The sequence below is a fragment of the Sparus aurata genome, chromosome 4 (assembly GCF_900880675.1).
Source record: "Sparus aurata chromosome 4, fSpaAur1.1, whole genome shotgun sequence".
Classification (NCBI taxonomy): domain Eukaryota; kingdom Metazoa; phylum Chordata; class Actinopteri; order Spariformes; family Sparidae; genus Sparus; species Sparus aurata.
The window spans coordinates 30,362,153-30,383,459 of NC_044190.1; the positions used below are offsets into that span (position 1 = coordinate 30,362,153).

General features: G+C 43.2%; 1 protein-coding gene and 1 long non-coding RNA gene across 4 annotated transcripts in view; one reads left to right on the plus strand and one right to left on the minus strand.

Annotated features, from left to right (window-relative positions):
• kif26ba (kinesin family member 26Ba) overlaps nt 1-21,307 on the minus strand; it is an 88,497-nt gene that overhangs the window by 10,632 nt on the left and 56,558 nt on the right. For all 3 annotated transcript variants that reach the window (XM_030413910.1, XM_030413911.1, XM_030413909.1), the window contains exons 6-14: nt 14,731-14,946; nt 13,961-14,054; nt 9,560-9,705; nt 8,994-9,110; nt 7,276-7,462; nt 5,685-5,934; nt 1,671-1,842; nt 610-942; nt 341-517 (exon numbers count right to left, since the gene is read on the minus strand). In XM_030413910.1, the coding sequence (XP_030269770.1) occupies nt 341-517; nt 610-942; nt 1,671-1,842; nt 5,685-5,934; nt 7,276-7,462; nt 8,994-9,110; nt 9,560-9,705; nt 13,961-14,054; nt 14,731-14,946 (1,692 nt within the window). The remainder of the gene's footprint in view (nt 1-340; nt 518-609; nt 943-1,670; nt 1,843-5,684; nt 5,935-7,275; nt 7,463-8,993; nt 9,111-9,559; nt 9,706-13,960; nt 14,055-14,730; nt 14,947-21,307) is intronic.
• On the plus strand, nt 423-1,545 carry LOC115580066 (uncharacterized). The gene is made up of 2 exons (XR_003983813.1): nt 423-541; nt 1,307-1,545. It is a non-coding gene; the product is annotated as an uncharacterized LOC115580066 (long non-coding RNA).

Sequence of the window (21,307 nt, forward strand, 5' to 3'; positions counted from 1 at the left end):
GCTCCTAACAACATGAAAACCTGCATTAGAGACATGAAAATAATGGCTTCCTATACAATTATTTTGGACAATAACAAAGCGATGCCTTTTTCCAACGCGCTTTGTCACACAATTGACAAAGCGACATATGCTTATTGAAAGGGGCAGGAAAGTGCCACTGCAAACACCCGCTGTGACAGGAATACATTTGAAAACATTTTAAGCACAACCAAACAAACCCCCCCTTTTTTTTTCATTCCAATAACTTGTCAAAAAAGCCTGTGAAATATGCCACCACACCAACAGAACGATTTTTCTTTTAAATAACAACAACAAAAGACGGGCAGAAAGCTCTCATCACCTCCTCGCTGCCATCGATGCAGTCCAGTCTCTCCTGCAGCTCGGCGAAGGTGTTGCACTTCAGGCACTCGGCTCCTTCCTCTGGGACGGGCGCCAGCGGCTGCCCGAGCAGGGACTGAGAGGGCTGAGGGAGGGGCTGAGAGGGGCCACTGGGCTGCTCCTCTGGCTGACACTGCACCTGTTAGGCAGGAATCACAGAGAGGTAAATCTTAATGTTTGTCTGATTACAGTTGATTGTCTTGACTCTAAATGTAAATATATTTAAATTACCTTGTTCTGAGCTCCAGCTGCCTGACTTTGTGTCTGCTGCGGCTCCGGCGCTTTACCTCGAAGCAGAGCGGGAATAATCGGTACAAACTCTGGCGGCCCCTCATTGTCCGTCAGCTCTCTATCCGACACCGCGGCCCCATTCGGACCCACGTAGATCACCGTGTCACATGACTGCTCGCTGCTCGAGTACTCGTCAGGGTCACTGGACAGTCGCAGCAGTGGGAGGTCTGAGTCAGCGTCACCGCGGTGATGGAAGGGCCGCAGGTGGGTCGGACGACGCATGCGACCCTCCTCGCAGGAACTCTCTCCTCCAGAGGAGCTCGAGGTGTATTGCTGAGGAGAGAGAGAGGCAGGAGAGAAGGACGTAAAGGAGGGCGGCGAGAGAGAGAGAGAATATTCCCTTTTTAGATTTGCAGACTGCAATGTTTTTTTAGGCTTTAATTGGCAGTTCACACCGAAGAGAGACAGGGAAGATAGAGGAGAGTGAAAGCATGACGTCCACACAGATCCTGGCCAACATGAAGTCCAGCCAAGTAACATACCAGATTTAAATTAAGAACACAAAATAAGAATTCAATTCAATTACTGAATTACTGTTAGAGAACTGCACTTTAAGGTATCTCGTGACTTCAGTTTTCTCCAGCTGGAGGTCTATTTTTGGAGCTCTGACGCCTTCACCCCCTTTTTTTTTCTTCAGCTGAACAGTGAGCTCGAGAAGAGAAAGGTGAGAGAGGGCATCAGCAACACTGCAGGCACACGTGATGGAGAGGGAGAGGAGGTGATGAAGGGCACGACGTTTGGAAATCAACTAAAGTCATTTCAGCGTGTTGTTAGTAACACAAAGATTTCACACAGAATTACACAAATGAAACATGCAGTTCAATGTCAGGATTATGAGCACGATGTAAATGTTTTATAAATTCATCTTACCAGTGATTACAGCTGTCTTTACCTTTTAACTTCATGTACCTGAAGTTTTAGTTCTGTGTCATGAAGAGAGATGACCACCCCCCCCCCCCCCCCCGGTGATTAAGAAGTATCGAGGTTTGATTCAAACTCACCACGGTCACTTTAGTTTTCTTCTTTTTCATGCGGAGGACACGGGAAGCAATCTGGACGGTGGAAAGGGTTTCTGAGAAATCTCTGGGTGAGGCGGAGATGTGAGCAATCATGGTGGTCCGGCAGTTCATGTTGCCTAGCGACTCCCTTAGCAACATGGTCAGCTTGCTATCCCTAGTAATACACACATACAGCGAGATGTGAGCACGACGTGCACACAGTCACTCAAACATGTGACAAAACTGGTCGATTTGCCGCCACACGCCCACACATATCTGGCAGAGGAGTATTAATAGCTCGTCACTAGGCCACTGAACATTTCCTACAAGTTGCAGAGAAAAGCTAGCAGTCATACGAATGAAGCTAAATGATTCAGAAGGTGGTGGCTGTTATTGATTATGTTTATGGATTTATGCTGCCAAAACAGATGAAGGTTACCAATCAAGACTAAAGCTTAGAATGTGTTTAAAGAAGCACTCTGGGTATTATGCAGTCTAATATTGGGAGACGATCTACGTCCCAGAGAGATTATACCAGCAGATGGGAGAGTAAAAGTAGGCTGTGTGTTTAAGAAAAGACTTTCTCCTGGGTGGGCTACTGCAATCATTCATAGCTGTGTGTGTGTGTGTGTGTGTGTGTGTGTGTGTGTGTGTGTGTGTGTGTGTGTGTGTGTGTTGAGGCCTGCAGGCTGACAGTGAGTACAGCTCCTCTGTGGCCCGATACCTCACGCTGCTGTCCCCCTTTTCTAAAAACACAGCCTGCAGGCATGTCTCACACGTATGTGTACATTTACATGCACATGCACACGAGTATGTACATACTCCTATCTTGACCTCGTCTTCCTCAGCGATGCTCTACTCCTCTCCTCTCGTCTTCTCTCATTTCTTCTTTCTGTTTGCTGCCTCCGGCTTCAACAAACCCTCCTCTCTCTCCCTCAGTCCATCTCTATCTCTCTGTATCTCCCTCAGAATAATGTAGGTAGATTCATGACTCATGAAGTATTCATTTGCATGTTAATTCAAGTGCTTTCTGTGCTAGATTTAATATTTTCCTCTACCAGGGAGGACTACTGTATGTCATTTGATGCTCTCTATGATTTAAACTAGCCTGTAATTAATGCAGCATCTAAATCCTTGATCGCTATTATTACAAGACACTAACATTACAGAGCACACATTAAAAAACACATTATTGTTGTACATATGTGTGACTTAGCTAATAAATGACGACAATCTACATTTTCCTGGAGTGCGCTGGAATTTCTCTTTTGCTAGAATTAAGAATTGCAACTGTCAGGATTTGGAGTATAGCACGACTGACATCTTGTATGACAGACAGACTCCAGTGTAGAGAGGGTGAGGGAGAGTATGAATGAAGGAAGACAATGCCAGGAGAGAGACTCAGCAAACCAGATGGCAAGGTCTGATTTTGGACAAGAAGCTGTATAAGTCCCCGATAAGAAAGGTTGATGTTTGGTGAATATGGGCAGATCTATATGAGCATGTTGTGGCTGAAAAGTGCATCTTGCAAGACTGTCGTCTGTCTGGCACAGCGCTTGAGATGATTGGATTCTTATCTTGGCAAGAGCCAAATGGTTGACTTTGTGGTGACAGACGACTGTCTGCCCTCTTTTACTTGAACCGGGAAGCTACAAACACATGATAATGTCCAATATTCTGCTAATCAACTGGCATAAAATCACTGGTTACCTAGCAACAGCACTGGAGCAGGATGGGACCCTATCCCAAAAGTAATGAAGCACTCGGAGACAGGCTCAGCCGTAAATGTGACACTAATGAAGCAGAGTTCTTGGATTAAAACTGGATTTCATCATGTTTGGTTTTGTCATTGCTTTGAATATTTTCCTGTAACAGAAGAGTCAGTTAGTCTGTCAGTCCATCACTTTGGTCCACACTGAAACATATCAACAACTAACTGCATGGATTGCCATGAAACCTACAAACATCCGTGGTCCCCAGTTAATGAAACCTGATGTCTTTAGTGATCCTGTGATTTTTCCAGTCCAGCTAAAATGAGGTTTACATTATAAAGCTCTTAATAAAGTAAAGCAACAACTTTTAGATTGATTTAAATATCATTTGATACAGATGTCCATGATGCTCTGACAATGTACCGTTTTGGCTTTGTGATTCCCTGACTCACTTTTTCTCTCGCACAAATAGCAGAGAAAGTTGCTGACTTATCCAATCGATCAAATAGCTCAACATCTTCAAAATTTTGGACATTTTGGACATTCCTGATCCCCGTCGGATGAACTGTAATAATTAAGTTATCCTCAATATTTCAATTTGTCCAGTGCTTTGCATTTGAAAAGTAAAAATCTGGAGGGACATCAGGACATATTTCAAGGTAAAACAACATTTTTGACAATCTGTCGGCTTCCATTGGACAACAGCTACAGTCGAACTCAATCACTTTCTATCTGACATTATCATATGATAGTGCTTTACAATATGATAGGAAAAGCATACACCAATCCTATAACATCAACAAACATATTTATTTAAACCTGGAGGTGAAACTCATTGGACGTGATCAAAAGGTCCTGTTAACTAAGAAGTGGTTGAATGCTAACTTTAGCTAATGGATTATCAAATACATTGTTTCAAATTTGGCACAGCTTTTCACTATCCATCATCTCCTCAGTTGCTGGTCAATCGAGAGGCAGTGAAATGATAATAAGTTGTTTTTGTGACTTTCATCTTGGAACACAGCGTCATGACATCATCCTGGCATTTGAGCTTCCTGCCCTGAGCGTGACATCAGAGGAAAATGGCCGCCGTATGGATATGATATGTCAACATTATCTGCTCATTATCTGCCTAACAATGTCATTGCTATCATGTCAGGATACTGATGTTGCATTTAGCTCAAAGCAAAGGTGTGCTACTGTATGTTGCTAACTATTTGTACCTTTGCTTTATCATTATTGTATCGACCATTGCTAATTTTGTAGATGCTGTTTAGCTCGTACCTTGTGTGGAAATGCTAGCTACCTTCACAGTCATGTGATAACACATCCCCTGTCTTTTTATATTCAAAGGAAGAAGATAATTGAGGTAATGGCTACCTGCTGCTCTAAAACACCAACAACCATTTTTTTAATTAAAAGCTATTAGCGAGTCTTCCGTGTCCTGCTGACTACAGCCCTGCAGTGACACACACCAACCCTCTCCTCTGACATGTTGTGCTCCATAGCCTCTCCTCAGTCTGATTCTGTCACTGTGTTCTCTGTCTCTGGTTTTACAGTAGTGGCAGTCACACGGTTTACACTGTTAAACCAGTCCAAATCCCAATCACACAATCCAACAGCGCTCTGAGTCACCAGTGCCAAACCAGACACAGCACAGCTTTGCTTGCAGCTCCAGTGTTAGTTAGCAGGTTGTTTTGCAATGTAAATGCAAAAGCTGGTGATTAAATTAACCCGGCGAGGAGCACAGAGCTGCACAGCCTTAAGGAGAGTGGAAGAGCAGGGAGGAAGGGAGGAAGAGAAGAGGAATTGTGTAGCGGGAAAGGGAAAATGAGGACAATTATAGTACATTTCGTACTTAACACTCCAAACTAAATGTTGCTAAAGCAATTATGGTTGATTTTCCATCACATGTATCTTTATTTTCTTTTAGTTTCTGCAGTTTCTAGCTCTGTTATCTCTCCATCTCTCTGCATCCCTCTCCCCTTTGCTCTCCTTGCCAGTCTGTTAACCAGCAAAATGGATGTGATGAATATGTAACAGCAGCTGTTGTTGTTTATGACATTAAGTCTGAAGTAACTTTAGAGATCTCTCATCTGCTTTCCTCTCCTGCCTCCCTGTTCATTCCTCTTCTTTCTCCGAATCGTTAACTTCCTCTTTCCATTTCTTCTTCCTACTTTATTCCCGTTTCCTATCTCCTCTCCTCTCCTCTCCTCTCCTCTCCACTCCACTCCACTCCACTCCACTCCTCTCCTCTCCTCCCCTTTCCTCACACATACGTACCCTTGCACACATGACACCTTACTTGTATGGGATGTGCTTGCTCCCGTTGACCAGGGCCAGGATCACGTTGCCGAGGGCAGACAGAGAAAGGCATAGAGGTGCTGAGCTAGGTGAAGAGTTCTCCCTGCTTTTACCACCACCTCCTCCTGCTGCTGCTGCTGCTGCTGCTCCTCCTCCTCCTCCTCCTCCTCCTCCTCCTACTCCTCCTCCAAGCACTTTGACATCACAGCTGCCTAGGTCCAACAGGTGGAGACGACTGCGTCCTCCCGACACTGGCAAAATGAAAACGTGTCAAAAATGGAGCAGGATGGTGAAAGATGAAGATTCCTCAAAAAACGAATTAATCTTTCAGCCTTCATGATTTCTGTAATCAACGTTCTTCAGTTTTAAATTATTAAAACAAAAGCCTGATCAGCCTAAAGGGCAATTAATTTTTTGAGGGAAAAATCTGAATGTAATACAATATAATAATATAGAGTCTAATAAACAATCAAAGCAGCAGTATATGAACTGTGGTTGTATTTTCAGGAGTATAGACCAGAGTGTTGAATGTAGCCCTCTGTCTATAGTGAGAGATACTTTTAGTTGTGTTTCTGAATTCTGTAGCAACGTAATGGGAAACATAGTTCTCTTAAGGTTAAAACTGTTGCAATAATGTAATTATGTGAGCCAGAAATAGCTGAAGGCATGCTGTGAAACACGCCACCCTTGCGTCGTCACACAGTTATCTATGTGGACGTGTGTGCATGTGTGAATTAATCTCAACACAGAATCACACAGGGATCAAACAGCATGTGATATGTACGTACAAGTCTGTCACGAATTCTGATGCGTGAGCGCCCTATTTATCCATAGTGGCTACGGGTAAATAGATTGATCCGTCTATCATTGTTCTGTACACTCACTCCTTGCTTTATCTTCAATGCGGTGAAGGTATATTTTAATAGTAAACAGCATGTTTGTGTCTGCTTTTATTCTACTGTGATTATCAGATGGAATCACAGCAAACATGCTTTTGTAAGGAAAAACAAATTGACTAGTGTGGTGGTGCACATACATACATACATATATAGAAGGGGTGCCCAAACTTTGTCCCTTGAAGAGGCCAAAAGTGAATTTTACTGGGGGACCAGGGGCCTAAAGTAAACATCCGCTGTATTATATTGTATTGGTAGAATAAAAAATAGCACTAGGATGCCAAGTTCCTTTAATTGACTGACCTCCATGCTCCAATTAGGGATCTTACCGATTTAAATAAAGTTTTTTATTTCCCACAAAATCAAACGACATGATTAAAAAAAAAAAAAAAAAGTTGTCACTAGAAACATCTGGTTGGACAAAATTAACCTTATGGCTGGCCAACTTTGAACGGCCCTCATATATAACATCCTTATACATGCATGTAGAACATAAACACATGCCATCTGAATGTACCTACACAACAATGTGTGATATTATAGTAATAAAGCTAATAGTGTAGTATCTGCTGCGGTATAACTAGCTGCAATTAATTCATTTGCTGTTGTTGTATTACTTTTAATAATCACATTATATCAAATGGCACCAATTACGACAGTAATAATAGTGTAGTGTACAGTGTGTTTATTACTTACTCCCTCCTTTGCCGGTCTTTTCCATGCGGTACTGATATATGTGTAATGTAAACAGCATGTGCGAGTTCCTGTGTTCTTCTTCAGTGGTGTTGGGGCGTTGGCTGCTGTGGCGAGCTGCTATGGCCGCATCCAGAAACCAGGCCGCTTTCTCTGGGGTCGGAGCACGCAGTTCAGACTGATTCTGGAGCTGGAGAATGTTGTGCAAAGAGAGTAATTGTGTGAATATTTCCCAATTGCGGACGGACGGACAGCCCGGCAGGCGCCATTTAATCTTAGCTGAGGGTCCTCGGTTTACCTAACAAGAAGTGTCCAAATACTGATAACGCTGTGTACTATGAGGATTTCTGAAACTGCTGGAGTGATTGGCATATTCAAATAAAGCTTCTTCTTTTTTTTTCTAATTTACCTGCAGGAATGGGAGGCAGAGATAGAGAGAGAGGAGGAGAGAGCGGGAGAGAGAGAGAGTGTGTGGTACTGCAGGATATCATTACTGATGAGATTATGTCAGATTAGTTAAGGATTACACAGATGTTCTTGTATCAGACCCTGTAATCCTATAAACATATAACTGCAGCCACACACACACACACACACACACACACACACACACACACACACACACACTCTAGCTCACCCTCTGTCACTCAGTTGTTTTTGGCACTCTTCTACTTACACACACTATTCAGACTGCCATGCTTTACAAAGACTGATGATGATAATAGTAATTATAACACTGATGAGAGTGGGCTTTTTCACAGTCAGTTATTTTAGATAGTAGTATGTCACCGTAAGCAAAACATCTTGAATTTAAGTGAAGAAAAATACTTTTATCCTAGATATTTTGTATAATTATTTTTTGTTTGTGTATTCAAGCCTTTCATAGCGTGGAATCGCCAGACACTTTTTTTTAAATGTGTATTAGCCCCGAAACCTTTTAGTTTACTTAAAAACAACAAAATGTGTAACTAAGCAACACGTTTTCAAGCGGGAAAGAAAATCCCAGCCTGGTCACAAATTTTCTCAATTAAGCTTAACAGTAAAATTAAATGTGTTTCTGAAAAGACGAATCTTGATTTATATTTGGTCAGCAATGCCTCGTTTGACAGTTTGGTCTGAGGTTTGTGAGCCTGGTGCGCTGCAGACTGGATGGAATTGGATAAACCTACAACTAATCAGCAAAGGTGTTATGTGTTACTTTTTGAATCTAAACCAGTGACGCTCTTCTTACAGTCTTTTGTCTGCCAGAGGGTGGCCAGACATATTAACCAGAGCAAGTTGAACATAAGCTTCCAGATTGGACTGTTTTTTAATTTGGACTCAGTAGATCAGAGGCAGTTAACACGAATAAATGAACCTGGTGTTTTAAAAAAAAAACACTTGTTTATTTTGGAAGAAAAGTGACTCTTTTAACACACAAAATCTTATATTATATCAGCTGCTCTAAAGTGAGTGTGTCTGTGCGTGCAAGTGCAAGCATGCACATCCCACAATAGCTGAGACAACAGAGAATGGCCTGAGGCTGAAAAAAGCAAAGGTAAAGCATATAGACACAAGTCCTGAGGCAGTTCATACACACAGAATTGAATCAGCAGCAGCCACATTTGATAAAGTAATGCCTCCATCAGCTGCAGTGTGATTAAATGTGAGTGTGTGTGTGTGTGTGTGTGTGTGTGTGTGTGTGTGTGTGTGTGTGTGTGTGTGTGTGTGTCTGTATGTACCTGCATGCCACAGATGGGGTCCTCACACAGGTAGACTCCAGGTGACTGACCATCCTGTAGGCTGCCGGTAGCGACATCAGACAGCAGGTCCTTAAGGTTCTCCTCTTTCCCCCAAACCTGTAAGATGATTGTTGAACTAGGTTGAAGACTGACTGAAATCATCGTTTTCGTACTCAAGCATCGAAGCTAAGAATAAACATATGTAGTATGTCCTGTGTGGTCCTGTGCAGAGATAGATTATGTAGGAATTGTTACAGTGAGTTAGCTTAGGTTGTGCCAACAGTAGGTTTTAAAGATTTGGAACATCAAAACTGTGGACTTAAACGCGAAAGAGTTTGACTCATTCTGACGAAAATACATTTAAAAAATGGATAAATTAAAAGAGATTAAATGTCTGTGGCAATTAAGGCCTCACAAATCCAAATTTCAGACTCTCACAAGCACCTGGTAACACTGATACTACAGCTACCGCCACTACCACTCAGCAGCTTCCTTTCTCATTTATCAGTAATGGCACCTGTTCAACTCTACAGGGAACGTTTCAAAATGAGGTCGGTAACACTGACCTCGACTGCAGAGACACGAACGGAGAAGCGTGCTCCTGTTTTCTCCTTCCTCTCGTTGATGAGTTTAAACAACCAGGAGATGGCACAGGGGATTATACCCAGAGTCTGAAGAGAGTCGTCGCGGCCGATCATTGTGAAGGATTTACCTGCAAGAGACAGACAGAGAGATGGAATAAGAAAAGGTTGAACAGAGTGAGATGGAGAGACACTGTGAATCAAACAGATCGTCATCAAAAAGAAGTGCTTTGCATGAGTAGACGAGTGTGTTTGAGTCTCCAGATCTGTCCCTTTGAGCCACAACCCCCCCTTCACACACACACACACACACACACACACACATACCTGCACCGGCTGTCAGGAGCTGGAGATCAAACACACACCGCATGTCAGACCTTACAATCACATCGACAGGAACATTTACACAGAACCAGGAGACATCAAAAGCCCAACTCCTGTGATGCAGGGTGGAGAAATGTGTTCAGATTTGTTCAGAGATGGGACGGAGGGGAGGTTGTCACCTACACTGTAATTTTACATTGTTCTCCCCTCAGTGTTTCCTGGAGCATCCAGACTTACTGTCAAAACGACGATGCATTTCATGATTTGTCTCAAAACGTATAATGAAAACTGGAGAAACGGTAAACGTGTTAAACAAAGCGAGTTGTTTTTGGCGTCGGGAAAGATTTACAGCATTATTATATTGCTTTATATGGTCCAGTGGGCAGGATTCAGTGGGATCGAGCGGTAAGGTTGCAGATTGTCACTGACAGAACATCCCTCTTCTCAGCCTCCCCAACTGTGGCTAAAACACAACAAAACCTCTTTCTAGGGCCATTCGTCCATTCTGGTCTACTGTAGAAACATGGTGGTGCAACATGGTGGAAAATACGCACAGAGAAGGGTCCAGCAGCAGGCAACACACCCACTTTACTTCATTACACCACACGTCCCCTTCTATCTTTCCCCTAAACCAAATAAAGCTTCAATGCCCAAACCTCACCATCTCAGGGTTGTGTCATGTAGTAGGGGTGTTTTGTAGCTACTGTGAGCACACAGTACTGTGCTGGTGTTTTGCCCTATCTCTTCGTTGGTTCATCTGTGTATTTAGGTCCTGTCTCCCTGTCATGCTTTACCTGTGTTTGCTGCTTATGACAGATTTACTACTTCAGTGTTACTGATTTGTTTCCCATGGCTTTCCATCTTTTCTTCAGTTTTTGTATCGGTCTATAGTTTATTTTTTTGGACTTTACTTTGGAGTTTGGAGTTTGAATTTTGGACATTGGATTTCAGCTTTACTTTAGTTTTTCAACCTCCCCGTCTGTCTTTTTATGCATTTGGGTCCCTTTTGACACACTATGACAATTATATTCAATTTTCTGCCTCTAAATCCCACTAAATCCAACACACTGGACCTCTAAGCTCCTCTAAAGCACAGTTATCTGTTCTAGATAAAACCACAAAATGGTGTAAAAGAATGCATTACATTTTGCAATCAGCTGTAAAATAACTTTTTTTTTTAAGTCATTCACTGTGACTGAACTGATTTGCCAGTTAATTTCTTTTTTATTTAACAAATCAGATGGATTTCAGACACAGTGGCTCTGTGTAGTATCACTACCCTAACCACAGAGCACTTTAACAACCCTCCTATCTCTTGCCTTTCCGTGAATCCATGACAGAGAGTCTTAAATTACACTTCTATGTGAGTGTGTGTGTAGCTCAGCAATGTTTCCTTCTGTTCTGACTACCTCAGGCGGTCAAGACATAGTCAGCCAGCCGACTGCTCCGCTGACTAACAATGCAACACAGTGATGCTACGCTCGAGGCTATAAAGCTGTGTGTGTTTGTGTGTGTGTGTGTCCATGTCTGTGTAGTTGATGTATATTCCCGGTAATTGGTCGCATCAAGCAGAGCTGCTGATGCTGTCAGAGAGGATGTGAAGGGGGCGAGAAAGTGTGAGAGAACAAGGCGGCATTGTATCATCAGTTCAAAGACGTGCACATATGAGCTCTCACACACACACAAACACACACACACACACACACATACACACACACACACACACACACACACACACGTCATTACTATAAGATTGATCCATCAAAGGCCAATAATCCTGATTACTGAACTGATAACAATATGAGGCATGACTTGACAGAGGATTCATCCGTTCATTTTCAGTATTTTCAAGGTAAACCTGCGTATTCCTTGTATTAGTGTATGTGTGTGTGTGTGTGTGTGAGAGAGAGTGTGTGTGTACGTGAGAAGACCGGTGTGCGTCCCCATATGTGTCTACAGCCGAAGGCGCACAGGGACGAAGATAAATGCACCTTGCGTTACTTTCCCCCATTTTAATTAGGGAAAGGTAATGCCGTGATAATGCAGCCTCATTAAGATCCATGGCCTTAGGTGAGCTATATCATAAAGAATGATCTCATCTGCTGCAGCCATTTAAAACTGAAGCCAGCAAGGTCAGCAGCGCTCCACGGCATTAATAAAACAGTAAAATTGATTGAAAGAGCAAACTCTCTTTGATGAATTTCTCAGTCGTATAAAAAGCGCTTGCAGCATTAAAAGACAGAACATTCGGTAATGTCCACCGTCCGACACAATCAGACAAGTCGGTAAGAGGTCTGTTTTAGGGGCATGTTGGGCATATCGGTTCCAGTCACAGTCGCATTACACAATATGACTCGCCATAATGAATCCTAACAGTTGGAGTTTTCATGTGTCAATATCAGAAAGCTGAATGAAAACATGTAAACATGGCGAGGTATTCAACAATGATCTAGACAGGCTGTCGGATGTGGACGCCATGTTGGGTGACTGTCTTGGGAGAGCTGTGGTGATTATATGTGCATCTGCTCGTCTGAACCCTCCTATGTGGGCCTGTTTGAGGGATTAGTGGGCAAGTTCTGCTTTCTGCCCATTCTCTTTAATGATTTATTTTCCTTTCTGGCCATCTTCATCATTCATACTGAAACTTCAGACGGTCATGCTTGCAAAAGTTGTTCGGACTGTGCAATGCTTTATGCCTTTTTAGAGGTTCTATCAAGCTGCCAGTGCTGGGCTGTGAAGTGACTTTGGAGTAGTGGCCGCCCGAAATCCAGTAAAATCCAGTATATACTGTATACAGCACTGAGATAAAAGGAGAGAGATGGTGAATGACGATGGTCCCAATTGCCGGAGACACCAGACAAGAATATCATTGGACAACGTTTCATTCAGGATCAATGGCAGGAGCTGCCAAACACAGCAGGGTTGGGGGAAACTCAACGGATGACTCGACAAAGACTGAACTAAAGACTGAAATACAAACTCAACTAACGAGGGGATGCGGTGCAGGAGGAGTGAGGTGGAGAAACACAGGTGAGGGTACAGAGTGGAAAAACACTGGGAACGGGGATGGTGAAAAAAACAGGCTGAAACACACCACAAAAACCTAGAAAACACAAATAAAATGAAACTGAAATGACGGGAAGTGGGCCACGACTGCTGAATTCTCCCACAACCTGTCTGATTGCCTGTCTGCTCGTGTTTCCTGCCCAATTGGACTTTGGTTGTGGCAACGTTGCCTTGTTCCCACTCTCAGCAATTACTCTAATGACCTAACTGAGGGTAATGACAGCAAAAAAACTCATAATGCGTTCATTATAGAGTTAACGTTTACTACAGATTTGGCGAGGGACAGATTCCCGGCAGCGCCACAAGCAAACTCAGTAGTTAGCATGTTTCTTACATAAAACTTAATTACTGTTTGTTCCAGTAAAGAGCTGAGCCATTAACACAGAAATGTTCCCTGCTGAACTGCAGCATTGAAATTCTCCGATTTTGTCCTCTGCCAGCAGTTCAAGGGGACTCGCAAACTCCGACTGGATGTTTGAAGATCACAAGCCAAGACGGATAATTCTGCTTGCATGTACAGGGATGAACACAACAGGGGATGACCCAACGGTTGAGTGTGTGTGTGTGTGTGTGTGTGTGTGTGTGTGTGTGTGTGTGTGTGTGTGTGTGTGTGTGTGTGTGTGTGTGTGTGTGTGTGTGGCTGTCAATCGTGCCAGTGCCATGCGTGTGGGTTCAGGCGTGTTGCAGTGTGCAGTAAGGGGTCCTGACCCTTTTTAAGACAGCCTCTCTAAAACCAGCTTCAGAAGGATTAGAGAGAGAGAAAAGGGAAGACAGAAACACAGACGGAGCAGACTGAGAATGCTTTCAGCATCGCCAGACACTAATCCTCTTCTTTCGTTCTCTGATAGACGAGCGCCAGTGGAGAGACGGCCAAGTGAGAGACTGACACACTGACGCTCAGACACAAACACATCGCACATGGAAGCCGATGCACAAGCCACATTCGCTCGGATTGTTGGAAGTCTGCGCGCATGTGTGTGTGTGTGTGACTGTTACCAAGCTTGGAGTGTCCAAAACAGAAGACACAGCCATCTGCTCCATTCACCACCGACTGGATCACCTCCGCAACCGTTCCCGCGCACACCTCCGCCTAGCAACAAGCAGAAGAGAGAGAGCAGGATGAATAGAGATGTAGGAAGAAGGGTCAAAGCAAGCACAATACCTGAATGTATAGATACACTGGGTCTGTTCGAGAATTTGTGCAGTGTTTTTACCTTTCAGTGTTCAAAGGATAGCCCACTGCTGGCTGAGGCTTCATAATGAGTGGACAAACATGAGCTCCTCATCTAATTCTATTCAAATTCTAAGAAGTTGAATACCAGTAGTGTATTTCCCAAAATGTCAAACTATTCCTTCAAAACCAGGCTTTATTGACGTGTTAGCTGAGTGCCATCAGTGGTGGCTTTGCAGACAGTTTGTCACCAGCGTGTTGACACTTCTGCAGAATTCTTTATCTAGTGAGATATTTTAGCTGTGTTTCAATTCTCTCCAACTCAGAATAACAACTTGGAGACTGATCCACTCATCTGCTGACTACATGACTGTGGCCAAAGTCCAGCCAGACTTTGTGTATATCTGTTATATTTAAATACAATTTTTGTCTTGCAGTGTCATTTTTGTATTAAAATCACATGTCCTTTGTTTTCTAAATGCTTGGGTTTTGTCCAAAATTTACCAACACATTCACTACGGGCAAACTATCTATATAGTCTGTTATTCAGTGGGTAGTGAGTGATTTAGGACACAGCCACAATATTGTCTCGTACCTGTGATGCATCGGGAGGGAATGCAGCATCAAAGGTGAACATCTTCGGAGGGACCTGATTGGCTGCTGCCCGCTTCTGGGAGGGAGTGCTTGGCGTCTGATTGGCTGAGGGGTCCATGATGGTGATCTGTTTCTTCCTGGGATCCACTTTGAGGAAGGAGCTGGACTCAGCTGCGTCCGACTGAGACACCGGGCACACACGTACCATCACTTTCACCTGGAGGGAAGGACAAAGGAAACTGATATTCAGATATGGGTGAAACAACTGAGCATTATAGAGAAGAACTGACAAGGAACACCTGCAGCTTCATCCATCCACAAAAATACAATCCAGGTTAAATTGAAATTACCTTTGAAACTTTAAAAACTATTTCTTTTACTGTGGTACTTTTGTTTGGGGTGTTGTCTTTGTCACTACTTACTCACTACAATACTTTTTACAATACAATACTTCTAAGAAAACCTGCCTTCCTCAAAACTGCGAACACATTTGATAATCCCTCAGGACCGTTGCTAGAAGGCATCTGAACTCATTTGCACTTTGGCCGCGACGAAAGACTCCCAAAGAGTCTCGACATTCAGCTTTTTAGTTCTTTAAAGACTTACATGCTCTCCCTCCCTCTCTCTCTCTGTCTTATCACCTTACTCACCCGTCTTCTCCCTCCCTCCTCCCTCCTCCCTCCTCCCTTCCCCTCCTTCATCTGTCACTCTTTCCTTATCTCTCCCTCCCTCTATCCTAAATCCCTTTTTTTTCTCTCCTCACCCTTCCTCTCTACCTTAAGCTCTCTGTCATGTATCGAAAGCCTGAAGTGCAGGAATCCTGTTTCAGCTCTCCATCCTCCTCTCTCTCCTCTTTTCCTCCCACTCCTGTCACAAACTGTTAGCAGCCGCAATTTAGCGCCTGACAGCTGCCGTTGTTTTCTTTGATATCAGAGGGGAGCAAAGCGCTGCGTCATCGAATCTGAGCGAGTTCCAGAACATTTTAACATAAACAACCCTTTTCTCTGTTAGTTAAAGATGTTTTCCAACTTTGAGGTGCTTCCCAGCTCTCTTTTCTCCTCTCCTGGCTCACCTTTTGTCTCTCTCATTCTTTTGATCTCTCACTTTATCAGTCTCTGACTCGGTCCATCTGTCTTCCTCCCGTCGTGTTTGTCCCTAAATCTTTCTTCCTGCTGCATGCAGCGTGCTAATCCACAAGATTTAACACACATTCTTCTGACAACTGGGAGAGAGGCTCGGGTAAAGCAGATGAGTCAGGTGCAATGAGTGCTTTGTGGATTCAGTCTTAACTGCACCAACTGTCTCACACACTGATCTGAGCCAGCACATGCATATATGGAAGTTACACTGTGATATTTGATGTATTCGGACAAGTGTGGGGAAAGTCATGAAGTTAATAGAGTTAATCCTACTGTCTTCCTCGTTATCTCGTTAGCTAGTTGTAGTTAGAGCTGAGAGGCATGTAAATGTGCTCCTCTGATCAGACCTCCCGGAGAGCTGTGAGCAGTCAGTTAGGCTGAGCTGCTCGCTGCTGGATGGTCAGTAAACCCCACCGAATAGCAGGGCCGCCTGCCTGCCTGTTAACCACAACGTCGCATTCTCTGTTTCAGCATGTGTTAACAGCAAAACAAGGAGTTTTCATTACTGGTTATGAAACAAGCTCAATTTAAGGCCTATGCCTCTACACAACCTTCATGGGAAAATGAGACAATCAGCGAGAAAACTAGCTGTTTCAATATTCGTGGTGCCTTCACAGGGTTGGATTATGCATGAAATCAGGCAACACATATCTGAAGAGCCTACATTTATATTCCCAGGCAGTTTTTCAGGTTAAAAGCAGGAAGAGATTTTATTCAAAGTTATATTTTGGGGTTATGTAAGATACTGCGGCAGGATCAGCATAGAGAAAAAGAAAAAAAGTGATAAAAGAACGAAAAAACACGTAAGAGGGACATGACAGATCACCGCCGAAAACACAAGTCGAGCTGTCATTCAGCAGCTGGAGAGAACTGCAGGAGTTGAAATGATCGACCCACAGGGGCCGCCAGAATCAGCACAAGATGAAAGTTCCTTGTAGGTCCTTTATAAAATGCTCTCCACATCGAGCTCTTGCTGAGGACTACACTTCTTCCCAACCCACCTCATCTGCACATACAAAAAAAACTAAAAACTGTAACAGCTGACGTCACAACTCACGTCATTTTTCAACACTGTGTTCTCTCGAAAGCGGACTGGTGCAGAGTGTCAGGTCACGTAAATGTGTATCTGCAAAGTTAAAATATAAAAATGCATATTGAACCAGCTGAGCAGACTGACGAGCAGACTGTGAAATCTGAATCAGCCAAAATTCACGTTAAATTTGCGACAGCGCAGAACGTTGACGTCACAAAACACAGAGATTGTTTTGGACAAGTCATTTTAAGGCCTGATAGATGCAGAGCGCTGAATGTCTTCTACACAGCGAAGCAGCAGACAGCGTTCATACACAGGCTGACAGGCAGACGACATGCAATTTCTCAGCCTTACATCCTCGGCAGAAACTGCATGACTGCCTCATTAGTTTTAGCCTCGTTGAGACTTGACTGTCTCGTCTGAGGAGGATTTTCAGGTTCAGCCTGGCCTTACCCCTCAAAAGCACACGAACGTATGAACCACATCCTTTAATAGATCCAAACTGTCTCTCCACAGAGCAGAGAATCAAAAAAATGGATGGATAACTCTTCCTGACAGTGTACTGTGAGAAAAAATATATTTTTTTTTAAATCTGTGAAATGTATTTTGTATTTGATTTTACCATGTGTTTTCTGAACTGGGTAGGATTTTGTCAACGGGGCTCAGAGGTGCAGGGCAGATGAAAAGACTTCTGTGTTTACGAGGCTCCGGTGAGGGAAGGGGAGAGAGGAGGAGTGATATTTTGTCTGTTTGCGCTTGTTAGCGCAGATGAATCATATTCTGAAGTGTGATTCCACACCGCGCTTCCAGTTAAACACCACCGTGGGATTATGGATCGCGCAGTAATCCCAAAACACTCCAAACCCCCGCTGCATTCAGAGATAGAGCTTTCACAGAATAAAAGCATGGCTGGATATTTATTTACAGACCCCTTAGCTTTGAACCAGGATGTGATCATATACACAAATGGAGAAACAATGAGTCAGTGACAAGAAAGAAAACTAATCTTTAGATCATATATTGTCTGTCACAGCTTATTTATGTTTCAGCTTGGCTTTGTTTATCAAGTAAACTGGATTAGTAGTTGATTATCCTCCACCGCATTACTGTGTTGCTTGATAAGATCAATAACATACGTATATAAAGCAATTTTCAACTTAAGACATACAAAAAAATCTGTGTCCTTTTTGATAAAAATTATTTGGAATTAATTATTTAATGGCCCTGAGGCAAAGAACCAAAGGCAACCAGAACAAGGTCACGTTACATGGAACGAACTCACCTAGAATGATAAGTGATGTATAAAAAAATAAAAGTATGAAAGCCCGCTGCCACGTAAAGCACAAAGGCAAATAACATTCGAAGAGCTCATACTACACTGCTGTTTATATACAGACCTCTTTATCAGCCACACACACACACACACACACACACACACACACACACACACACACACACACACACACACACACACACACACACACACACACACACACACACACACACCTAATACATCACATTAACAGGCTTTCCTTTGGTTGCATCATTAAATGACCATAGGCCATTTAAGAGAGGTGGTTCAATAAAGTCTGTGTGTGAGAGAGAATGTTAAAGTCTTTCTCAGATGAGTGTGTGTGTGTTTAATCTTAGTGTGTTCATAGATGAGGGTGTGGGATAAACTGAGATTGTAGTTGAAAACAATAAAAATGCAACCTAGGAAACCTGTAATGCCAAGGTTTAATGTCAGGTCAAGAGTTTCAGAGCACCACATACACACACACACACACACACACACACACACACACACTTAGTTTCAGTGCTAAGCCCTCTCCTGACCCCAATAAAAGAGCCCATCAGATCAGTAAGAGCCTGGGGGGAAGGATTTTGCCGTTGCACACTTTACAAGGCGTAACTCATAAAGTCTTCCCCCCTTGAGAGCCCATTTCCTTCTCATGTCTGAGAGTGTGAAAGGTAAGAGGGTTGCATGTGTGTGTGTGTGAGAGAGGTATAAATGGAGTCATAATGTGATTCCATTTCCGTTTCTCAAAATATTGAGGGTTTGTGAAATGGCAGGAGCCATACACGGGGTCATTAACCTCAATTCCTTTTTTTTTTTTTTTTTCTCAATAAGACTATCAACACTCTGTGATGATGACCAGCAAACAACATCAGGGAAACTGATGCATCAGCACAATTGCTCCAGCTTTAAGAGATGACATTTTTGTTTTAGCCTTTCCTCACAGGTTATCAGTTCTAGAATTGATTTTGAGATTTCACTGATCATCTTTAAAGCACTTTATGGTTTAGCTCCGAGCTACATCGCTCACATTCTGCTCCCCCTACGATGCTGGGTGCAGCCTCAGATCCTCAGCCAGGGCTCTGTGGGATGATCCCGAATCCAGGACCAACTGTGGCAAGGATCTGAGGGTTGCGGAAACAGTGGAGTGGCCGGTCATATGCATAGAAAAACAAAAAAAGACACTTTCTCCATGCCACACAAGCTTATCAAAGACAACGCCTCAATCACACTTAGATCTTCATCACTTCAAATAGTTTGAACATATATTTATACATTATATAAAATACACAGGATGCTTTAGATGTTTATTAGTCAGGGCAGTTTGGATGATTAACACTACTTGCCGTCGTTGAGCTGGTCAGCTTATTGGTTTGCATGGTGTATAAATATGTTTTTTTCTTTTTCTCAACCAGTTTGATCTGATGAAGATCAAGGTGGGATTGGAACGTTGTCGTTATTAAACTTCTGCAGCACGGAGGATGTGTGCCAGCAGAAACAGTGACATCTTTAAAATCACTTCTCAAAATGTATCTCTTCTAAAAGGCCTTTTATCAATTCTCGCACACCGTCCTCGCGCCAACATGTCTTTTCTGCTTCATTCATTGAAAGTCACGAGAGGTTCTGATCCTTTTTAAGGTTGTCAAAAGTTACTCTAAGTGCAATGTCGTAGGTGAAGATGTTGTCAAAAGTAGTAATACTGAAAAACATTTTCAATGCTACGCGTTTAAAATGAGACGATATCCACATACGCTACAAATAAAGTTCATTTTTAATTAGTTTTTCAGTGTGATTTTGGATAGTCATGCTCGACCCTCAGCTGGAAGTTCAGCTCATTTGTGTGCCTCTATTTCTAATCTAACCCAAGCCCCTGATACTCTCAGATCATCCTTGGCCTAGTTCCACTGAGTCGATCAATACATGTGCCGCAGCCATGATGACATACAGGTGCACATAAGCAGGGAAAACACGGAGCTAATGGACCCTTTGCTCTTCTAATGAGCGGAAGAAAGAGGACAAAGTGTAAGCATTGCTTGTTTTCAGAAAGGAGAGATGACAGAAAGTAGGTCACTAATAACTCTCACGGTGATCTCACCTCTCTTGATCCCCTCCTCTCTTTCTTTCCCTCCCACTTCCACAACACCTACAGACCCTTTCCCACTTCAATCTCTCTGTATGTTTGAGAAACATCGCATTTGCTCGATAGCACTGTCCACCCACTCGTCTCCCTCCGTTCCCTCCGCTCTCTGTTTCGCCTCATCTCCCCGTCTCACTCGCTCTCTCCTCTCCTCCTCTGAACAAATGACAGGACGTATCACAGCCTCTTCCTATTATCCGTTCTATACTTCGCTCTTCTCTCTCACGCTTCATGCTGCAGTGAATGCTGATGCAAGGTGGTGAGCTGCAGAAATGGAAGACCAAGTAGAGAAGAAGACAATGAGGAAGGGATGCTAGTGAAGTGAGTGTTTCCTTGACTTTTTTTCCCGGAACCAATGAAACATTTCCCTTCTTCATGCTGCTTTGGAGGACAATTGAGATCTGTGTTCTGCTGTAATGTCTTCAAAGCATGGACGAATATTATGTTCAACGTAAAGAGGTGTACGCTTTGTGTGCTTTAAACTACAGTACCGCTGTGTCTAACATGTAGGTCTGCTGATGGCGCCTGGAACAGCTTGCGGGTTCATTTCCATGCTAAAGGGTACATGCTATGACAGATGTCAGGGGCGACGAGGCACATTTTTCCCCTGAGAAACTGACCTGACCCTCGGTTCACTCTCTTGGATGTAAAGCTTCCTGTTCCTCCGCTTTACACACCACACTCAGGCACAATGAAGCCTTTGAGCCAATTTGAGTAAAGGAATTCAGCTAAACAGCAACAAACAACTCCTGAGCGGAGAGAAGATTGTTCAATAGGCCCCTCACAGCAGTGCTTCATTACTATTGGCTGGAAAATCAATAAGAGACCGAGACCGAGCTCTAATTGGTTCCCAAAGACTGCAGAAACACACATTTTGAGGCAACACATGTACAGAGAGATAGATACAAATACCATATGGGAATAGCAAGTTCAGGCTTCGGATCAATTCTAATTTTATCTAATTTATTCATT